At 51.0% G+C, this 20142-nt stretch overlaps 2 protein-coding genes and 1 long non-coding RNA gene across 4 annotated transcripts; 2 read left to right on the top strand and 1 right to left on the bottom strand.

The window, feature by feature from the left end:
- Positions 1-7446: 7446 nt before the first annotated feature.
- RNF113A (ring finger protein 113A) lies at positions 7447-8657 on the bottom strand. Its single transcript, XM_025852664.2, has one exon. It carries the CDS (start codon positions 8529-8531, stop codon positions 7497-7499), a length of 1035 nt encoding a protein of 344 aa, XP_025708449.1. The 5' UTR covers positions 8532-8657; the 3' UTR covers positions 7447-7496.
- Positions 8658-8666: 9 nt separating this feature from the next.
- On the top strand, positions 8667-10464 carry NDUFA1 (NADH:ubiquinone oxidoreductase subunit A1). The gene is made up of 3 exons (XM_025852665.2): positions 8667-8948; positions 9856-9945; positions 10334-10464. The coding sequence occupies exons 1-3, from the start codon at positions 8847-8849 to the stop codon at positions 10352-10354; spliced, it is 213 nt and encodes a 70-aa protein (XP_025708450.1). The 5' UTR covers positions 8667-8846; the 3' UTR covers positions 10355-10464.
- Positions 10465-14707: 4243 nt separating this feature from the next.
- LOC141370365 (uncharacterized) lies at positions 14708-16285 on the top strand. Of its 2 annotated transcripts, none has more exons than XR_012374346.1 (3): positions 14708-14772; positions 15255-15846; positions 15976-16285. It is a non-coding gene; the product is annotated as an uncharacterized lncRNA (long non-coding RNA). The 2 variants fall into 2 exon arrangements; XR_012374347.1 differs by having other exon boundaries at positions 14724-14772; positions 15155-15846.
- Positions 16286-20142: the final 3857 nt, after the last annotated feature.

Raw genomic sequence — 20142 nt, 5'->3', positions numbered from 1 at the left:
TCTTTCTTTCTTTCTTTCTTTCTTTCTTTCTTTCTTTCTTTCTTTTTCTTTCTTTCTTTCTTTCTCTCTCTCTCTCTCTCTCTCTCTTTCCTTCCTTCCTTCCTTCCTTCCTTCCTTCCTTTCAAGATTTTATTTATTTATTTGACAGAGAGAGAGACAGTGAGAGAAGGAACACAAGCAGGGGGAGTGGGAGAGGGAGAAGCAGGCTTCCTGCGGAGCAGGGAGCCCGATGCGGGGCTCGATCCCAGGACCCCAGATCATGACCTGAGCCAAAGGCAGATGCTTAACGACTGAGTCACCCAGGCGTCCTCCCCCACCTTTTTAAAAAATTATTTATTTATTTATTTAATTTGTCAGAGAGAGAGGGAACACAAGCAGCGGGAGGGGCAGAGGGAGAGGGAGAAACAGACTCCCCACTGAGCAGGGAGCCCGATGTGGGGCTTGATCCCAGGACCCTGGGATCATGACCTGAGTCGAAAGCAGATGCTTCACCGACTGAGCCACCCAGGCGTCCCAGTAGGAGCCATTTCAAGGACACAGTCTTGAGGGAGTAATGTTATTGAGACCATCTGGACTGGATATGTGACTGATCCCTGTTAAGGCCTCTATATAAACTTCATATTCTGGTGGGCAGATGTAGAGATTCACTCATCTTGCGGCCACCCAAGACAAGTCTTGTAGGTAAGTTCCCTTGCTTATTAAACCCACCACCAAACAATTTGGAGTGGTCTGCCTCTTTCTTTGGTCTCTCCTTGCCCTCTGTGTATGGAGGCCAATTTCACATTTCATCCAGGGAACTCCCGAGGTTATGAACCAACAGTAGTTATGTAATTATTAAAGACAATATAAATGCATATTTCTTCCCTTTTCTTCCCTTAACTGATTTAAATAGTAACCGTATAAAATAATATGTATATAATGGATTGTTGGGCCTATAACATATAGAAATTCAATACATTTGGGCGCCTGGGTGGCTCAGATGGTTAAGCGTCTGCCTTCAGCTCAGGTCATGATCCCAGGGTCCTGGGATCGAGTCCCGCATCGGGCTCCCTGCTCCTTGGGAGCCTGCTTCTCCCTCTGCTTCTCTCTCTCTCTCTCTCTCTCTCTGTCTCTCATGAATAAGTAAATAAAAAAAAATCTTAAAAAAAAAAAAGAAATCCAATACATTTGCCAATTACAGCACAAAGGAGGTAGGTGGAGCAAAGATGTATTGGGCTAACTGACTTCGGATGATAACTCAAACATACTAGAATAAAGAGAATCAGAAATGATAAATAAGAAGGTTAATATAACAAAGTATAAATACATATATACTTTCTCTCCTTTCTTCCCTTAGCTCCTTTAGAAGTCATAAAATTATATGTAACAATGTATCGTTAAGTTTGCAACATTTATAGATGTAATATTTTTAATAATATCACAAAAGGGGGCAAAAGAGGGGCACCTGGGTGGCTCAGTCAGTCAACCGTCTGCCTTCGGCTCAGGTCGTGATCCCAGAGTCCTGGGATCGAGCCCCACGTCAGGCTCCCTTCTCAGTGGGGAGTCTGCTTCTCCCTCTGCCTCTGCTGTTCCCCCCGCTTGTACTCTCTCCAAATTATTTGAGAAAGAGCATGTGTGCGGGGGGGGGGGGAGCAGAGGGAAAGGGACAAGCAGACTCAAGCTGAGTGCAGAGTCTGACACAGGGCCCAACGTCGGGCCCAATCCCATGACCCCGAGATCATGACCTGAGCTGAAATCAAGAGTCAGGTGCCTAACCGACTGAGCCACCCAGGCGCCCCCTCCAATTACTTTTTCTTACCTCATGTTAGAGTTCTTTCCTTTTCCTTCAGTCTGCTCCAGGTATATTTCTTCCCCCCTGTTCCTAGGACATGTCAGGCACTTTCCTGCCTCAGGGCCTTTGTGTTCTGTCTGGAACCAGATACCCGCTTCATTTAGGTCCCTGCTCAAATGTTACTTTATCAGAAGAGGCCCTCCTTAACCATCCTATGAAAAATAGCATTCCCCCACACCACTGCACTCTTACTCCCTTACCTTGCTCTATTGTTCTTCATAGTACTTACCTCAATCTGATATTATATATATGTATGTGTAAATCTATTACTGTGTCTCATGTAAGTTCTGTGAAAGCACGGACTTGTGCACTTGTTATGGCTGTATTACCAGTGCTTAAATCAATTCCTGGCATATAGTGGGTGCTCAGAAACTATTAAATGCATGTCTACCACCTCCAATCTTAGTCCGGTCTACTATAATATCAACTGAACTAGTGCTCCAGCCTCCTAAGTGATCTCCGTGTCTCGTGTCTGATTCCTTCAATCCGATCTCCACACTGCAGAATTCCCTTTTTTAAAATTCAAATCGGGGGGCGCCTGGGTGGCTCAGTCGTTAAGTGTCTGCCTTCAACTCAGGTCATGATCCCAGGGTCCTGGGATCGAGCCCCGCATCGGGCTCCCTGCTCCGCGGGAAGCCTGCTTCTCCCTCTCCCACTCCCCCTGCTTGTGTTCCTTTCTCGCTGTGTCTCTCTCTGTCAAATAAATAAAATCTTTAAAAAAATTTAAAAAGTAATAAAAAAATAAATAAATTAAATAAAATTCAAATCGGATCATCTCACTTTCTTTCTTAAACCCCTTTGGTGGCGTCCCTTTGCCCTGCGGATAAAACCCAAAGTCCTTTTTTTTTTTTAAGATTTTATTTATTTATTTGAGAGAGAGAGAGAGAAACAGCATGAGAGGGGAAGGGTCAGAGGGAGAAGCAGTCTCCCCGCTGAGCCGGGAGCCTGATGTGGGACTCGATCCCAGGACTCCGGGATCATGACCTGAGCTGAAGGCAATCGCTTAACCAACTGAGCCACCCAGGCGCCCTAAAGCCCAAAGTCCTTACCATGACCTGCAAGGTGCCTGCTCTCTGGCCCCTGATTACCTGGCCGCCTTGTTTCCTGCAGCCATGCTGTGCTGCTTTGAATTCTTAGCTGAAGCCAGTCACTCACTTCAGGTCCTTAGTATGTATGTACTTATACCTCTGCCTGGGATACTTTTTGTCCTGCTCCCCTTGTAGGTCTCAGTTTGAGGGGCATTTCTAGGGGAGCCTTCACTGACCTCTCAGATGAGGTTGGCTTCTTCAGAGTCTGCTGCAATCTTATCGGCGCTGGCATGCTTGCTTTTTCCCCCACATACTTAAAAAAAAATTAAGAACAAAAGTTTAGTTTCCATCTATGAAACGAAATTGCACCATTTAATTAAAAGCGAGAAAAAATTGGGCGCCTGGGTGGCTCAGTCGTTAAGCGTCTGCCTTTGGCTCAGGTCATGATCCCGGGGTCCTGGGATCGAGCCCCACATCGGGCTCCCTGCTCCGCGGGAAGCCTGCTTCTCCCTCTCCCACTCTCCCTGCTTGTGTTCCTGCTCCCGCTGTCTCTCTCTCTGTCAAATAAATAAATAAAATCTTTTAAAAAAAAGGTGAGAAAAAATAGTTGACGTTGGAGTGCCTGGGTGGCTCAGTCGTTAAGCGTCTGCCTTTGGCTCAGGTCACGCTCCCAGGGTCTTGGGATCGAGTCCTGCATCAGGTTCCCTGCTCAGCAGGAAGCCTGCTTCTCCCTCTCCCTCTGCACCACCCCCTGCTTGTGCTCTCTCTCAAATAAATAAAATCTTAAAAAAAATACTTGACTTTAAAAAAATGTAATCATAAACTTGTAAATATGAAAAATATTTTGAGTACACTATCGATGTGTGTGCTTTTGTGATTATGGTCCCTTTTTTATATTTTTTAAAGATTTTATTTATTTGTCAGAGAGAAAGAGAGAGAGCACACGCGGAAGGCAGAGGGAGAAGAAGACTCCCCACTGAGCAAGGAGCCCGATGTGGGACTCGATCCCAGGACCCTGGGATCATGACCTGAGTCGAAGGCAGACGCTTAACTGACTGAGCCACCCAGGTGTCCCAGTCCCTTTAAAAAAAAAAAAAAAGATTTATTTACTTTTGTGGGGGGGAGAGAGAGTGGAGGGGGAGGGGCAGAGGGAGAGGGAGAGAGAGAATCCAAGCAGACTGTGTGCTGAGCACAGAGCCTGACACAGGGCTGGATCCCAGGACCCCGAGATCATGACCTGAGCCAAAATCAAAAGTCAGATGCCCAACTGACTGCCTTCGGCTCAGGTCATGATCCCAGAGTCCCAGAATCAAGTCCTGCATCGGGCTCCCCACTCAGCAGGGAGTCTGCTTCCCCCTCTGACCCTTCCCCCTCTCATGTGCTCTCTCTCTCAAATGAATAAATAAAATCTTAAAAAAAAAAAGAATGCTGAATGTTGTGGATCCTAAGAATAATGCTCATTTGCATATATCTTGTATACTTTATTTTTTTTAATCCTGTACACTCTTAAGATTCAGAGGCAGGTATTAAAACATGTGGAGCTGGGGCACCTGGGTGGCTTAGATGGTTAAGCATCTGCCTTCGGCTCAGGTCATGATCCCGGGGTCCTGGGATCGAGTCCCGCGTCAGGCTCCCTGCTCAGCGGGGAGTCTGCTTCTCCCTCTCCCTCTGCTGCTCCCCCTGCTTGTGCTCTCTGTCAAATAAGTAAATAAAATCTTTAAAAAATTTTAAAAAACACGTGGAGTAGTAGACAAATGTCAGCTTTCTCCTATTCTTTCTCTCAGCTCTTGACAGCTAACTTCTTGATCTGTGCCTTTAATCCCATCCCTTGTCAGTTCTGGAGCTTAGTCGCCAGCAGCATTCTTTCTCTTTCATCTTTTTCTCCTGGACCCTTTCCATCAGCTTAACTTTCTGAATATAAATTCTCAGGAACAGCAAAATAATAATAATAATAAAAATAAATAAATAAATATATATATGATACTTTTGCACCTCATAGCTGTACTTCTTTCGTGACACTTTTTGGAAGACTTCCTTCCTTTGCCTTCCATGGCAGTGTACGCTCCTCTTTCTCTGTCTCCGCAGGGTCCTGTTCCCTGGTTGGCTGTTGCTTTGTCCCATCCCTTAAGTGCTGTTTCCCAGGTGATGCTTTCTTTCAGGCCTTTCCCAATAGGCGTCTCATGTATCCCCACGTACTTTATACATTCTCTTATAAAATGCATCACTTTGTATCAAATAAATTGACGATTCTGAATTCCTCCAAGGCTGGGATTGGGTTAACCCTGAGAGATCAACAACCCAGTGCACTTTTTCCCTTGTACTCATCACATCTGTCACCCCCCCCTTTTTTTAAAGATTTATTTATTGGGGCGCCTGGGTGGCTCAGTCGTTAAGCGTCTGCTTTCGGCTCAGGTCATGATCCCAGGGTCCTGGGATCGAGCCCCGCATCCGGCTCCCTGCTCCACGGGAAGCCTGCTACTCCCTCTCCCACTCCCCCTGCTTGTGTTCCCTCTCTCACTGGGTCTCTCTCTGTCAAATAAATAAAACCTTTTTTATTTAAAGATTTTATTTATTTATTTGAGAGAGAGAGAATGAGAGACAGAGAGCACGAGAGGGAAGAGGGTCAGAGGGTCAGAGGGAGAAGCAGACTCCCTGCTGAGCAGGGAGCCCGATGTGGGACTCGATCCTGGGACTCTGGGATCATGACCTGAGCCGAAGGCAGTCGCTTAACCAACTGAGCCACCCAGGAGCCCCAAATAAATAAAATCTTAAAAAAAAGAGATTTATCTATTTTAGAGGCAGGGGGAGGGGCAGAGGGAGAGAATCTCAAGCAGACTCCCCGTTGAGCATGGAGCCTGACATGGGGTTCCATCTCACGACCCTGAGATCATGACCTGAGCCAAAATCAAGAGTCCGACACTTAACCAACTGAGCCCCTCAGGCACCTATTCTTTCTCACATCTGTCACTGTTTGATGTCTAGCTCCATCAAGACAGGGGCTGGGTCTTTCTTGTTTGCTAATATCCCCTAAGCCAAGCACAGTGCCTGACACAGAGTAGGTGCTCAAATATATTTGAATGGATTAATGAGTGTGAATTAAAAAACTCTAACCCACAACTTACTACTGCATCTGTTTTCTGGGATCAGCACAAATACTAAGTAGATCAGTGAAAATTTATTCATCATTCGGTCTAACTGGCCTCTCTGCCTCTCGTCTTCCATCTTCCTGTAATCTATCCAATAGCCTGCAACCACAGTAACTTTAAAAAAAAAAGGAGAGAAAGTCTGACTGTGTTCCCCTACCCATACCTCTGTTATCTCATTACCTACAGAATATAGTCAAAGCTCCTCAGCCTGGATTCAAGGCTTTGACCCCAATATCCCTTTCCAAACACCTCTGGGTTTATTTATTGTTTATTATATGCCAAGCACTGGGTTAGTCACTGAGGACTTTCCAAACTAGTAGGGAAGACAGGTACATAGATTAACATGATCAGCTCTTTTACAGTCTGTGAGAACACAGTTTCAGATAGCGGATTATAAAATGTTAGGTTTTCGTCCTCTGAACTTGGCCTACAAGTTCAGTCTAGTACTGCATTGTCCGATATAGTGGCTACCAGCCATATTTTGGGTACTCAACTGCCATATGAAGCTAGTGGCTATCATGCTGGACAGCACAGCATAAGCCATTTTTTTTTAAAGATTTTATGTATTTATTTGACACAGAGAGAGACAGCGAGAGAGGGAACACAAGCAGGGGGAGTGGGAGAGGGAGAAGCAGGCTTCCCGCGGAGCAGGGAGCCCGATGCGGGGCTCGATCCCAGGACCCTGGGATCATGACCTGAGCCGAAGGCAGTGGCTTAACCAACTGAGCCACCCAGGCGCCCCAGCATAAGCCATTTCAATCATTCGTGGAAAGGGAGTTACCTTTGGTGCTTTATTATTTTTTTTAAAGATTTATTTGAGAGAGCAAGACTGAGAGAATGAGTGGGGGTTGGGGCAGAGGGAGAAGCAGACTCCCTGAGGAGCAGGGAGCCAATCGTAGGACTGGATCCCAGGACCCTGAGATCATGACCTGAGCGAAAGGCAGACGCTTAACAAAATGAGCCACCCAGGAGCCCACCTATGGTGCTTTAAAGAGAGCAAGGACCATTTCCCATCGGTGCACTCTGGTGCTAGCTACCAGCTCCCCCACCCAACTCTCCCACTCACACCCCGCCCCCCAGACACACAGCTTGGCTGGGGCAGATTTTGAAGTAGTACAGGCTTCCAACAGAGCTCATGCATGGAGGTAACTTTGTATACTATTAAGTGATACAGAAACGTGATACAATAGATTCAGTTCTTGCTTTCATTACAGCTTTACTTCAAGCAAATTCTAGCTCTTTTCTCAAACTTCTCCCATCCTCGGAATTTATGCCAAAGGGTTCTGAAAAGTTATGTTACACTCAGGCAGCATACATCACAGGTAAAAATCCAGACTGTACCTACCTCGAGGCTTTGACAAGCCATCCATCCAGGACCCTATTTCACCACCCGCCTTTTCCTTTCACTTTCCCTAGAAAGGAAGGACACGACGAATTAAGATTTCCAAACAACAAAAGGATTTATTTTGAGGTGTGAGAATAATAGGAAAACTAAGTGATGGGGATTGGACCCTCATCGGGGTCTTCTGGGAAATCGGAAGCACCACCCTCTTCTGCAGCTCGATGCTTCTCCAATTTAGCAATCAATTCTTTCGCTGGATTGAAGACGCCATTGGTCTGCTGGTCACAGACATAGCAGCGAGGGGAGGTGCGGAAATGCTGTAGCGCACAGCTCTCGCAGAAATAATGCCTGCACTTGGTGACAACTGGATTCTGGAAGGTCTGGCGACAGATGAAACACTTGAATGGTATTTCCTCATCATCGCTTCCCACTTCATAGTTTTCGTCCTCATAGACACCATAGCGACCCTCATCAAGCTCACGTTCGATCTGCCACCCATGTTTGTAATCTGAACGGTCATGGAGGAACTTGCAGCTGTCTCCGAAGCCGCAAAAGCCAGTCTCCTTGTAGTCCTTACAAATGTCGGGCTGGTAATCCCAGCGCACGGTGGCACGCAGATGCTCGGGAGCTCGGATGGGGCCCTTCCTCACCATCCCGGAGGAAGCATTGCCCATAGACGTATCCTTGGGCTTCATGTATTTCTGATAATTATTGATTCCCCGATAGATCTTGTCATCTTCCTTGCCCCTCAGCTCCTCCTGGATCTTCTGGCTGCGCTCAAAGATGGCTTGTGCGTCACGCTCCTTCTCTGTGTCTAGCTCGTAGACAGCAGTCGCCCCCATATCCTCCGGTCCCACGGGTTTTGCTGAGCGGGTGGACTTGTACACCACGCCAAGACTCTCGGGCTCGTTCTCCTCCTCCTCCTCGCTGCTCAAGTCGCCGTAGGCCGCCTTCTGTTTACCACTGCCACGAGTCTTCTGTATCATCGGATTGTGGACGGCCCGCTTCTTCTCCGGGCGAACCACGGTGCTGCCTTCGTCGCTGCTGCTGTTGCTGTCTCCGGGCTCCTGGTCGCACACCCGGCGCTTTCTGCGGCCTGCCGCCCCTTTGCGCCCCCCGGGCTTTTTGAAGAGGAAGGTGCACACCTGCTCTGCCGTCTTGCCCGGAGAAAGTCGCTCTGCCATTTTGGAGTCCCGAGCCCCGGAAGGCTGCGGCGAGCTCGGCCGCGCGGGGCCTCTTCACGTCACCGCACGTCGTGCGCTCGGTCGTCAGTCGCGGCGAAAGGGGAGGCCCAAAGCGGCCAGCGGGAGCGCAAGCGTGCGAGGGTGCGAGTGCGCGCCACTCCTGAGCCCAGCCGGCCCCCGTCGCTTCGTCCCGAGGCGTGCGTGGCCCCGCCCCGCGGGCCGGCTGCCGCGGAGCCCACTGGGAAGCGGGGCCGAGGCCGGGTCACCTTTACCGGGCGGCGCAGGCAGGGGCTTGGCTCTGGCAACCGCGCTGCGATGTGGTTCGAGATCCTGCCTGGGATCGGCGTCATGGCCGTGTGCCTGGTCATCCCCGGCATAGCCACGGCGTACATCCACAGGTTCAGTAACGGGGGCAAGGTGAGGCGGCCTCTCGGGCGCGACAGCTGACCCGGCGGACGGGCGTTACAGAACGGGCGGTGGGAGGCCGCTGGGGTCCGGAGCCGCTCTCCCACCTGGGGGACACCGGGGTCGCCCCCCTCCTTTCTTCGTGTTGCCTAAAAGCAGAGGCTTGCGGAACGAAACCCCACGGAAACCACATTCTGCTCTAGCCAGAAGCAGCTAGTTGTTGGGTGAAGAGTGGGCAGGAGGGCGGAGTAGGTTCGGGGGCTGGCAAGGTAGATTAGAAGGTGGGCCCAAACTCCTGGGCGTCGCTTTAGTGTTGCCCCCACTCCCTCGGATCGCTCATCTTTTGACTGTAATTTCTCGCGTCCACATCTTGGTACCTTTTCGGTTGTTCACCTCCCTACCCTTAATTAAGTTTTTACTTTGACATTTTTTATCCCCCCCTTTTTTCCCCAAGCCTTTAGGAATTTACCGCAAGATCCTGCTTTTCACATCAGGATTGTAATTTCCCTCTTCTCCTAGCCCTTCACGTTGTCTCTAGAGTACAGGGTATAATGTATTTGCCTTCTGGTTTTGTGATTGTTCTTCACGTGTGATCTACTGCTATTGTTTCTTCTCTCCTTCCCAAAAGGAAATAAGTAGTCCTGTCTTTAAAATAAGTGTGGGGGCGGAGGGGGGAGGGAAGGAGGAAGGAAAAAAACAACAACAGATGCTGGTTAAAATAGGAAGTGTAAGAACTCATGGTTACCATCTTAATTTTGAAGCTTAATGGTCCGATTTTACTTAGGATCTGGTCTTAATTTGGTTTTTGTTTCAGTGATGATTCCATTTTTCTAGAATGTCACTTACGAGTTCTGGTAGCCCTCTATTGGGTCACTCATTTTCTTAAACATTGTGCAATAATGATTTCTTTTAATTGTAGGAAAAAAGGGTTGCCTATTATCCATATCAATGGAGTTTGATGCAAAGAGATAGGCGAGTCTCTGGAGTTAATCGTTACTATGTGTCAAAGGTAAGGTGGCTCTGCTGCTAGACATCCGTCAGGGTTGAGATGGGTTCTGGTAATGTTTGGTCAGACGTCTTAACAGTGTTAATTAATTTGCATTGTCTTGTCTACTGGCAAGGTTGAGCAGATGATGCTTTGCATTTTTTAGCACTAAGGCATTTTGAAATTAAGGTGTGCAGGTTGTTTTGTAGACGTATGCTGTTGCACACTTAACAGACTGCAGTATCGTGCAAACACAACTTTTCTATGCACCGGGCAACCAAACCCATTCCGTCACCTTTTTACAATGCAGGGGTCTGGAACTTGCCCCACAGTATCTCTGAAGTATGCCTGCATTTGTACATTTGTGGCCGCAACAGAATTCTCACATTTTCCTTTTTATTCTGTTTTTCAGGGTTTGGAGAATATCGATTAAGGAAGCATTTTCCCGATTGATGAAAAATAACTCAGTCATACTCATCTACCCCTTCTAGAAGGTTATGCAGTGTATTAATGTAGTGCATAATAAAAACAACCAAAAAGTAAAATCAAGGGCTTTCTTTGCTTTTTTTTTTAACAGTACTACACAGGGGGCGCCTGGGTGGCTCAGTTGGTTAAGTGACTGTCTTCAGCTCAGGTCATGATCCTGGGGTCCTGGGGTCAAGCCCCGCATCGGGCTCCCGGCTCAGCGGGGAGCCTGCTTCTCCCTCTGACCCTCCCCCCTCTCATGCTGTTTCTCTCTCTCTCTCTGTCTCTCAAATAAATAAATAAATAAATAAAATCTTAAAAAAAAAAACAAAAGTACTACACAAGCTCAAGCAATCTACCCAATGTAGCTTTATCACCTTAAAAAAAAAAACTAGGAGGCAACTGAGGCTTAAAATTATTAGATAGAATGTACAGTGAGCACCTGCCCTTGTGCCCACTGCCCAACGTGTCACACATGGTAGTTGTTACTATGGGAATAGATAGGAATATATTAAAAAAGACATCATTCCAGGGCGCCTGGGTGGCTCAGTGGGTGAAGTGTCTGCCTCCAGCTCAGGTCACGATCCCGGGGTCCTGGGATCGAGCCCCACAGGGGAGTCTGCCTCTCCCTCTGCTTGTGCACTCACTCTCACTCTCAAATAAATAAAATCTTAAAAAAAAAAGACATCATTCCTTTAGAGATTACTAGGAGAATACAGAAAAAGTAGTACCCCCCCCAGTTCCTTTTCTGGGTGATAAATGTGTTAAATTCCAGGTAGAGGGGCGCCTGGGTGGCTCGGTGAAGCATCTGCCTTCGGCTCAGGTCATGATCTCAGGGTCCTGGGTTCGAGTCCCACATCGGGCGCCCTGCTCAGCGGGGAGCCTGCTTCTCTCCCTCTGCTGTTCCCCCTGCTTATACTCTCAATCTCTCTGACAAATAATAAAAATAATTTTAAAAAAATTCCAGGTAGAATGCTTTTATTTTTTTAAGTTTTTATTCCTTTTAGTAATCCCTACACCCAGTGTGGGGCTCAAACCCACGGCCCTGAGATCAAGAGTCGCGTGCTCTTCCGACTGAGCCAGCCAGGCGCCCCCAGGTGAAATGCTTTTATGCACCTTCAACTTGCATGCGCTCTGCATCTAACACCTAGGATGCACTGAAGTGTTGATTCTCTTTTCGTGGAGAGCAGGGCCAGCCATCATTATTTTACTCAAGTGAGTTTACTGACTACTTGAAATAGAGTTGCGTGTTCACCCCTAAAGGTAACCCAACAGTACAAAGATCTGAAAAGTTGTGACTCCTTGGGGCGCCTGGGTGGCTCAGTCATTAAGTGTCTGCCTTCGGCTCAGGTCGTGATCCCAGGGTCCTGGGATCGAGCCCCACATCGGGCTCCCTGCTCAATGGGGAGTCTGCTTCTCCCTCTCCCACTCCCCCTGCTTGTGTTCCCTCTCTCGCTGTGTCTCTCTCTGTCAAATAAATAAATACATCTTTATTTTTTTTAAAGATGTATTTTTTTGAGAGAGCGAGAATGAGAGAGAGCACATGAGGGGGGGAGGGTCAGAGGGAGAAGCAGACTCCCCACTGAGCAGGGAGCCTGATGCAGGACTCGATCCCGGGACTCCAGGATCATGACCTGAGCCGAAGGCAGTCGCTTAACCAACTGAGCCACCCAGGCGCCCAATAAATAAATCTTTAAAAAAAAAAAAGAAGGTGTGACTCCTCGAAATATGGTAATCCCCTGTGTGTGTAGACCAGTCCCCCAGGTGACCACAGGCCCTCCAGGTGAGAAAACTAAATTGTTTTTCATCTCCCGTCTTTGACCCTTTTAACATTTGATGTACTGGTGTCCTTAAGTCACCCGTGCTGGGTGCTTTCCACTGAACTCAGGCCGCAGGGCAGGGCCTACGAGAGGAGGGACGCGGCGGTCACACGTGGAGCATTACCCTCTGTCGTGCCATCCTGTGATGACACTGTTGAAGGAGAGCCATGGTCATGACAAACTTCACACAACTCTGGTCTGCACTTAGCTGTGCACAGGCTTCACTTGGTTGACGGTTACAAGAACTAGCTTGGGGAAGGGAGAGGGCAGGTGGTATAGATAGGGCTGTGGACAACTGATCTACTAAGTCTGTGGAGTTTTAGGTCTGTCACCTGTCTACCGTGCCTCTAGGCAGGGGTCATCCACTGAGCATATCTCCTTAGATGGATTCAGGCCTGTCTAGTGAAGGGCCACAACATGACAGGTAGCAATCAGTTGTCAGGCTCAGCATTGGGGTCCGAACACTTCACCTCCCTTTTCTGTGGCACCTGCTATGAAATTTAGCCTCCTTATTATACTCCGCTGCCAGCGAGTGAACCAGATGAAAACACCAGCTAGAAGATTATAGTGGTGGTTTGTAGCCTGCATTTCTCTGGATTTTTTGCAAGTGCAATCAGCCCAGAAGCGTTTTCTTACAGCAGCTCTGACAGAGGTGGTCTGGCCACGGACCCCCCTCCCACCCACCCCTGATCCATAGGTAGCTTACTCTCTCCTTTTTTTTTTTTTTTTTAAGATTTTATTTATTTGAGAGAGAGAGAGAGATCACAAGCAGGGGGGAGAGGCAGAGGGAGAAGCAGACTCCCTGCTGAGCAGGGAGCCCGATGCGGGGCTCGATCCCAGGACCCTGGGATCATGACCTGAGCGGAAGGCAAATGCTTAACGACTGAGCCACCCAGGAGCCCTCGATTGCTCTTTTTTTTTTTTTTAAGATTTTATTCATTTAATCGAGAGAGAGAGAATGAGAGATAGCACGAGAGGGAAGAGGGTCAGAGGGAGAAGCAGACTCCCTGCTGAGCAGGGAGCCCGACGTGGGACTCGATCCTGGGACTCCAGGACCATGACCTGAGCCAAAGGCAGTCGCTTAACCAACTGAGCCACCCAGGCGCCCTACCCTCGATTGCTCTTAAGATTGAAATGATGTGGGGTGCCTGGGAGGCCCAGTCGGCTGAGCCTCCCAACTCTTGATTGCGGCTCAGGTCCTGATCTCAGGGACTTGGGAACGAGCCCCGCATCGGGCTCTGCACTCAGTGGGGAGTCTGCTGGAGATTCTCTCTCCTCTCATTGTCCCCCCCCCCCAATAAATATATCTTTGGGGAAAAAAGATTGAAGTGATGCTTGGGAAACAATGCCATTCACTTGGTTTTATTCACTATCTTTAATTTTTTATTTTTTTAAGATTTTATTTATTTATTTATTTATTTATTTGACAGAGAGAGAGATAGCGAGAGCAGGAACACAAGCAGGGGGAGTGGGAGAGGGAGAAGCAGGCTTCCCGCCGAGCAGGGAGCCCGATGTGGGGCTCGATCCCAGGACCCTGGGATCATGACCTGAGCCGAAGGCAGACGCTTTTTTTTTTTTTTAAGATTTTATTTATTTATTTGAGAGAGAATGAGAGATAGAGAGCACGAGAGGGAAGAGGGTCAGAGGGAGAAGCAGACTCCCTGCTGGGCAGGGAGCCCGATGTGGGACTCGATCCCGGGACTCCAGGATCATGACCTGAGCCGAAGGCAGTCACTTAACCAACTGAGCCACCCAGGCGCCCTAGATTTTATTTATTTATTTGACAGAGAGACACAGCGAGAGAGGGAACACAAGCAGGGGGAGCGGGAGAGGGAGAAGCAGGCTTCCCGCGGAGCAGGGAGCCCGAGGTGGGACTACCTTTAATTTTTTAAATACTGTGTTCACATAGCTCAAACATCTAACAATATAAGGTATTGAGTGAAAAGACTTGCTCTAATCCCCTGCCCAGCACCTCCCCATTGTCACACCACCCGAAGGGGCTCTTTGTGTGTGTGTATAAACACAAACACATGTTCTGTCTTCCCTAAAGGTAACATGCGATACAGTTTATGTCACTTGTTTGCAAGAATGGTTCTTGTTTGGAATGACATCTACCAGGCTGCTGTAGTTATTTCTAGGGTCCAGTGAAATAGTCAATAGGAAAAGACTTTGAAAAAGGTTGGGGGGGGGCGCCTGGGTGGCTCAGTCGGTTAAGTGTCCGCCTTCAGCTCAGTTCATGATCCCGGGGACCTGAGGCCGGCTTCTCCTCCCTCTCCCGCTGCTTGTGTGCTCTCTCTCTCTCTCAAATAAACAAACAAATAAATCTAAAAAAAAAAAAAAAAAAGCTACACGCCAGGCACTGTGCCTCAGATTTGAGTAAGACCCAGCCTCGCCCTTCTGGAGCTCACAGTAGGGGTGAAACAGTGAACGACGGGTTGGGGTGAGGAGTGCTAGGAACCGAAGTTTGCGGAAGGTGCGGGAGCAGGAGGGCGGGGCTCGACTGGGCCTTCAGTCCGGGCGGAGCCGGGGAGCGGAGGGCGTGGAGCGGGAAGGGAAAAGGCTTCGGGTAAGCTTCCAGGTGATGCCCACACCAAGCCGAGTCTCGAAGGTTGGGTAGGATTTGGGAGCTCAACCCCCGAGGCGAGGACCCCGCACGCAGAGAAAACGGCCCGGCTGGGGCCACAGCCTAGCATGGCTGTGCAGGAGAGCCCTACGAGCAGGGGTGCAGAACTAGAGCAAAGGGGGAGGCGGGAAGGAGGGGGACAGAGTGACTGGAGAGGCCGGCGGGGCCCAGAACCTGAAGGGCCTGGTCCATCTTCGTCGGGGTGCTGGACTCCCTCCTGGGGCCGCTGCGAGCCTCCGCAGGGCAGGAAGCGGGAGTGCGATGGTGACAGGCATACCCCAGCCCGGCGGCTCGGCGGAGGACCGACCCAGGCGGTGTCTCCCAGCCAGGGCGACGCTCGCAAAGTTTAGCCGGTTTTCATGCGGTGCTACTGCCACCTAGTGGGTAGAGGCCCGCAATGCTTCTCAACGTCCTCTGATGCCCAGGACCGCCCGACCGAGGACCGTTTGTTTTGCGAAGAGCTGATGTGTGATGCGGAGACTGGAGAGTGCCGGCAGGACCAGCGCCTCGGACGGCCCCGCCACCTGTCGGCTGTGTGACCTTAGGCAAGTCACTGCACTGCTCTGAGCCTCAGGTCTCCCGTCTCTCCAGTGAGGCTAGTGTGTGCCCTGCACGCGGCCCTGGGTAGCGGAGGAAGTCATGTCTGTGAGTCAGTTTGTAACTACAGCCCTGTGCATGTGGAAGGGATCGTTGCTGGCACCGTAAGCACCCCCTGAATATCCGTCCAGTCCGCTCCTCTGTCCCCAAAGGGCACTTGCCCAAGTGTGATGTCGGGGGACCGTCAGGCCCAGCGCCTGACCGAGTGCAGGGGCCCGGGGTTCCCTCTTAGAATGAGTGGTCACAATGGCGGTATTCCCAGAGCACCGCCATCCAAGACAACAGAAAATACGAAGCTCAGTGGTGGCTCTGAAGGCATTTTCTGAGAGCAGAGAGCAGAATCCGGCTTAATGCCACTGTGAGAGCCCAGGGCCCCCTTGCCCCGCCCGGCAGCTTCAACTTGCTCCCCTCTACGGCAAGGTGAGGAGTGGACGGCACTGAAGCCCGCCGTCCTCAACAGGAAGCTTCTGGATGAGGGCAGGGGTGCGGGCTGAGAGCTGGGCATCACTTGCTTTTCTTTTTTTAAGATTTTTTATTTATTTGACAGAGAGAGAGAGAGAGAGCACAAGCAGGGGGAGCAGGAGAGGGAGAAGCGGACCCCCCATGGAGCAAGGAGCCCGATGCAGGACTCGATCCCAGGACCCTGGGATCATGACCTGAGTGAAGGCAGACGCTTCACCGACTCAGCCACCCAGGCGCCCCTTCCTTTGCTTTCGAGACAAAGCTGAGACACGCCCTACAGCACACTGGGCCGGGGTTCACAATGTTCTTACAACCTTTACATTTTGGTGCATTGTCGCTAAAAGACAGGACAAGGAGATTCCTGTAAAGAATAAATCCGATGCTATGTTTGCGTGTACTCTTTCACTGTTAAGGGTTTCCCCGGCGGATTTGTGCGCCCTCTGTCTCTGATGCAGTAATATGCATCGCCACCCCCGAAGGCTCTTTTGCAATGAAGAGCCAAATCACTGCTTGTGGGATTCCCACAAATCTTGACTCAGGATTAGCGACCTAATTGTTCTTTTCAGGGCATCACGTGAGAAAATGGCCTAGCAGCTCTGTGTAAGCCCAAAGAACTGTTGCTTTTTTTATTTTTTTAAAAAAGATTTTATTTATTTATTTGAGAGAGAGAGAATGAGAGACAGAGAGCACGAGAGGGGAGAGGGTCAGAGGGAGAAGCAGACTCCCTGCTGAGCAGGGAGCCCGATGTGGGACTCGATCGCGGGACTCCAGGATCATGACCTGAGCCCAAGGCAGTTGCTTAACCAACTGAGCCAGCCAGGCGCCCGGAACACATTTTTTTAAAAGACTTTATTATTTATCTGTCAAAGAGAGAGAGAGAGAGCACAAGCAGGGGGAGCAGCAGGCAGAGGGAGAGGGAGAAGCAGGCTCCCCGCTGAGCAAGGATCCTCATGCAGGACTCGATCCCAGGACCCCAGGATCATGACCTGAGCCAAAGGCAGACGCTTCACCGACTGAGCCACCCAGGCGCCCCAGTGGAACACATTTTGTGTCCTCTGTTGTCTTGTTTCTTGGCAGATGTTCCTCAGTTCCAGAAACCGCGAAAAAAACCAATTATTACCTGTGGGCCAGAGAGTGGTCAGGTAATAAAGTTTACAAACAAATATGCAATTTCCATGAAGACCCCAAAGAATTGTAATTCCAAAGACAAGAGAAAAAGGGGAAGACAGTGGAAACACTGAGCATTATGGCCCCAAGAAAACAAAAACACTTTGCCGTGTATTTTAGAGTTTCTTTGGTACACCTCGCCCAGCCCCCTGCCTGTGAGCCACTTACACGTGGCTGGGGAATGTCTGTTTCATGCCACAGAGATTTTTCCTTCTGGGCCTAATACCCCTGGTTTCTGGAGACCAGAAAACAGGGTGGCCCCCAGAAGCCCCCTCTCCTCTCTTACCTGTAAGAGCCCCGACTTGGGGGTGGGGTGGCTCAGGTCTCCGCGAGGAACCCTGGAGTTTGTGTCCGGGGCCTGGAAACCCTGGAGTTTGCATCCGGGGCCTGGAAGAGCGGCGCACCGTGCTTATGACTGGGGTCGAGAATCAGGGCCGCCCCGGCAGAAGTGCGGCTACCCGGGAGCAGCCCTGCCACAGTGCTTTGGTTCCGAGCGAGGCACTGTTCGACGAGGCACTCGCCCTGTGCCAGACCTGGGGGCTCAGGGACAGCTGGAATGTTCTGAGAGGTCTTCGAGACAGCACGACTCTCGGGGGCCCGCCCACCTGGGGTGGACCAGCATAGTACTCCGGGTCCCTGGCCTTTAGTGCTGGAGGATGGGCCTCAGCCTGGGAAAGGCCCCGGGCTCCCACCTTCTCGTGCCCCTTCCTGGGACAGTCTGGCGGCCTCGTAGACCTGGAGCGCGGTCCTACAGCCCTCCTTGCTTAGATCCTGCCCAAACCCAACATGCCTTGCTAGTTCCCTTTCCAGGTGGGCATGCCGTAGCTTGCCAACTAGACTCAGTGCCGGCCGTGGCCAGGGCTCCGTGGCCGAGTGCTGAGCGCCTTGCCAGGCGCAGGTAGGGAGGAGGGCAGGGTAAGAAGGGAAAGCAGGTGGGCAAGGGGCGCAGGAGGGGGCAGAGACTGGGAGGCAGTGAAAATGACTGTCCCGCCCCCCCGCCCGTCGGTCTCCGTGGAAGTGGACGCAAAGCACGTTGCGGGCCGGCCAGCCTGCCGGCGGCGAAGACCCCTCGGCATGGTCTGGGAGGGCCCGGGGCCTGCTGTGGCGGCACATCTTTGCGCCCGGGCTCCCCGTGCTCTCAGGTGAACAGAGGTGCATCACTTGACCACAAGCCAGTGTCCGAGCCGGGACCGAGGGCCCGGGCGGGGGGCTCCGAGGAGGCCGGACGCCCTGTGTGAGGAGAGGCTCATGGTGGTGGGGGGAGGGGCAGCAAGGTGGGGACTTGAGCTTGGAGCTTCCTGGCCTGTTGCATCTACTTCTTCCTGGGGAACGAGGGGCTGGGCTGGGCTCCTCCTCCACCCTCCCACCTGCGCCTCTCTTCTCCCCTCCGCCCCCGGGCAGCCCTCACCTGCTGCGGGGAGAGCAAAAGCATCCGAGTAGGGCGCAGTTTGGAAGAACCCGTCCTCAGCACTGCCTGTGTTCAAAGAGCGCTTAATCGGGAGAGCCCAGGGCCAGAATCTGTCGCTTGGAGAAGAGGCTTGGCTGGGGGCTTGGGGGCTGGGGGGTAGGGAGTGGGAGGGGGGTCACGTTCTGGCCGCGGAGTTTAAGCTCCTGAGTCAAAGAGGCGCCTTCTCGCCTGGCTTCCCCCATGAACGCATCTGGCCTACAAAGAGTTTCTTGTCACTTGCCTGCATGTCTTTCTCCTCTGGGCCATTAAGAATCCCAGTGCTCGCCCGTGAAACCCTTCGTCTGGGGTCAGAGGCTGAGCTCCTGTAAGCCACACTACTCCCGTCCAGCCCCAGCCCCCACGTCACCGCGCCAGCAGGCTAGGTGCGCGGCCGTGGGTGGCGCCGTCCCGGCAGCGAACTCAGCATTTCGTCCTGGATAAGGAGGACACTTGGCAAATCACTTTCCTTTCTTCACTGGGATCGGGACTGATCGTCGTAGGATGAGAAGCCAAGCACTTTGTACACAAAGCATAGTGGTCAAAAGCAGGGGTTGTGAGATGGAGGGATTTCACAGATTAATCAAATTAATAAAATAAAACTGGGTCTTAACACAGGGCCAACAACTTTTTTTAAAAATATTTTATTTATTTATTTGACAGATAAAGAGAAAGAGCACAAGCAGGGGGAGCTGCAGAGGGAGAGGGAGAGCAGGGAGCCTGACCACGACGCAGGGCTCGATCTCAGGGCCGCAGACGCTTAACCGACTGAGCCACCCAGGCGCCCCAGGGCCCATAACTTTTGATTTCACCATTTAGAAGAATACTTTATAGTACTACTACTAATAATAATACTACTGGAAAAATGATCTGACCACTGTAAAGACAGCTTATTGTGCACCAGGCACTGTTCTCAGTCTTTACACGAATCGTCTGATCCGATCCTCCTACGAACCCCTATTCCACAGGCACTGTGATCCCCATTTTGTAGACAAGGAAACCAAGAAATGTGAAGTACACTGTTCCTGGGTCTAGGCTGATAACCATTACGTTGGAAGCTTATCCTTGATTCACAAAAGACATCTCTGAAAACAGTCAAGCACACAAGGGAGGTCCGAACCTCAGAACATGGGCCTAGAGAAGTAAGTTCCATCAGTGAGGCCAGTGGCCCTGGGTTTAACACCCTCGGTGCCTCAGTGGGTTCCCCTGTACCGCAAGTACTGCCGGCCTCCAGGCTGCTGGGAGGAGGGGACCTCACACACACAGCCCTGCAAACGGCGGGCTGGAGCTCACACACACAGCCCTGCACACGGCGGGCTGCTGGGAGGAGGGGGGCTCACACACACACAGCCCTGCACACGGCGGGCTGCTGGGAGGAGGGGACCTCACACACACACAGCCCTGCACACGGTGGCCAGCACAGAGAAGGGATTTCTGTGGCCTGCCGGCCGGGGGGCCTGCCATGCATGCTCCTCCTGGCACAGCCCTGCGGCGCCCCCCCTCCACCACCACCACCACCACCACCACCACCACCACCACCACCACCACCACCACCCCCGCTGGGAAAAAGCCACCAACACCACAGGGTGGAGGTCACATTGTTGCTGGGACTGACTGACAGAAGCAGGCGGACACTCAGGGCT

Source organism: Callorhinus ursinus, unplaced genomic scaffold, assembly GCF_003265705.2.
Source record: "Callorhinus ursinus isolate GAN/ISIS: 27379988/994484 unplaced genomic scaffold, GSC_fseal_2.0 scaffold33, whole genome shotgun sequence".
Taxonomy (NCBI): Eukaryota; Metazoa; Chordata; class Mammalia; order Carnivora; family Otariidae; genus Callorhinus; species Callorhinus ursinus.
Note: the sequence above shows the minus strand (reverse complement) of the source record. Positions and strands in the feature narration are given on the sequence as shown.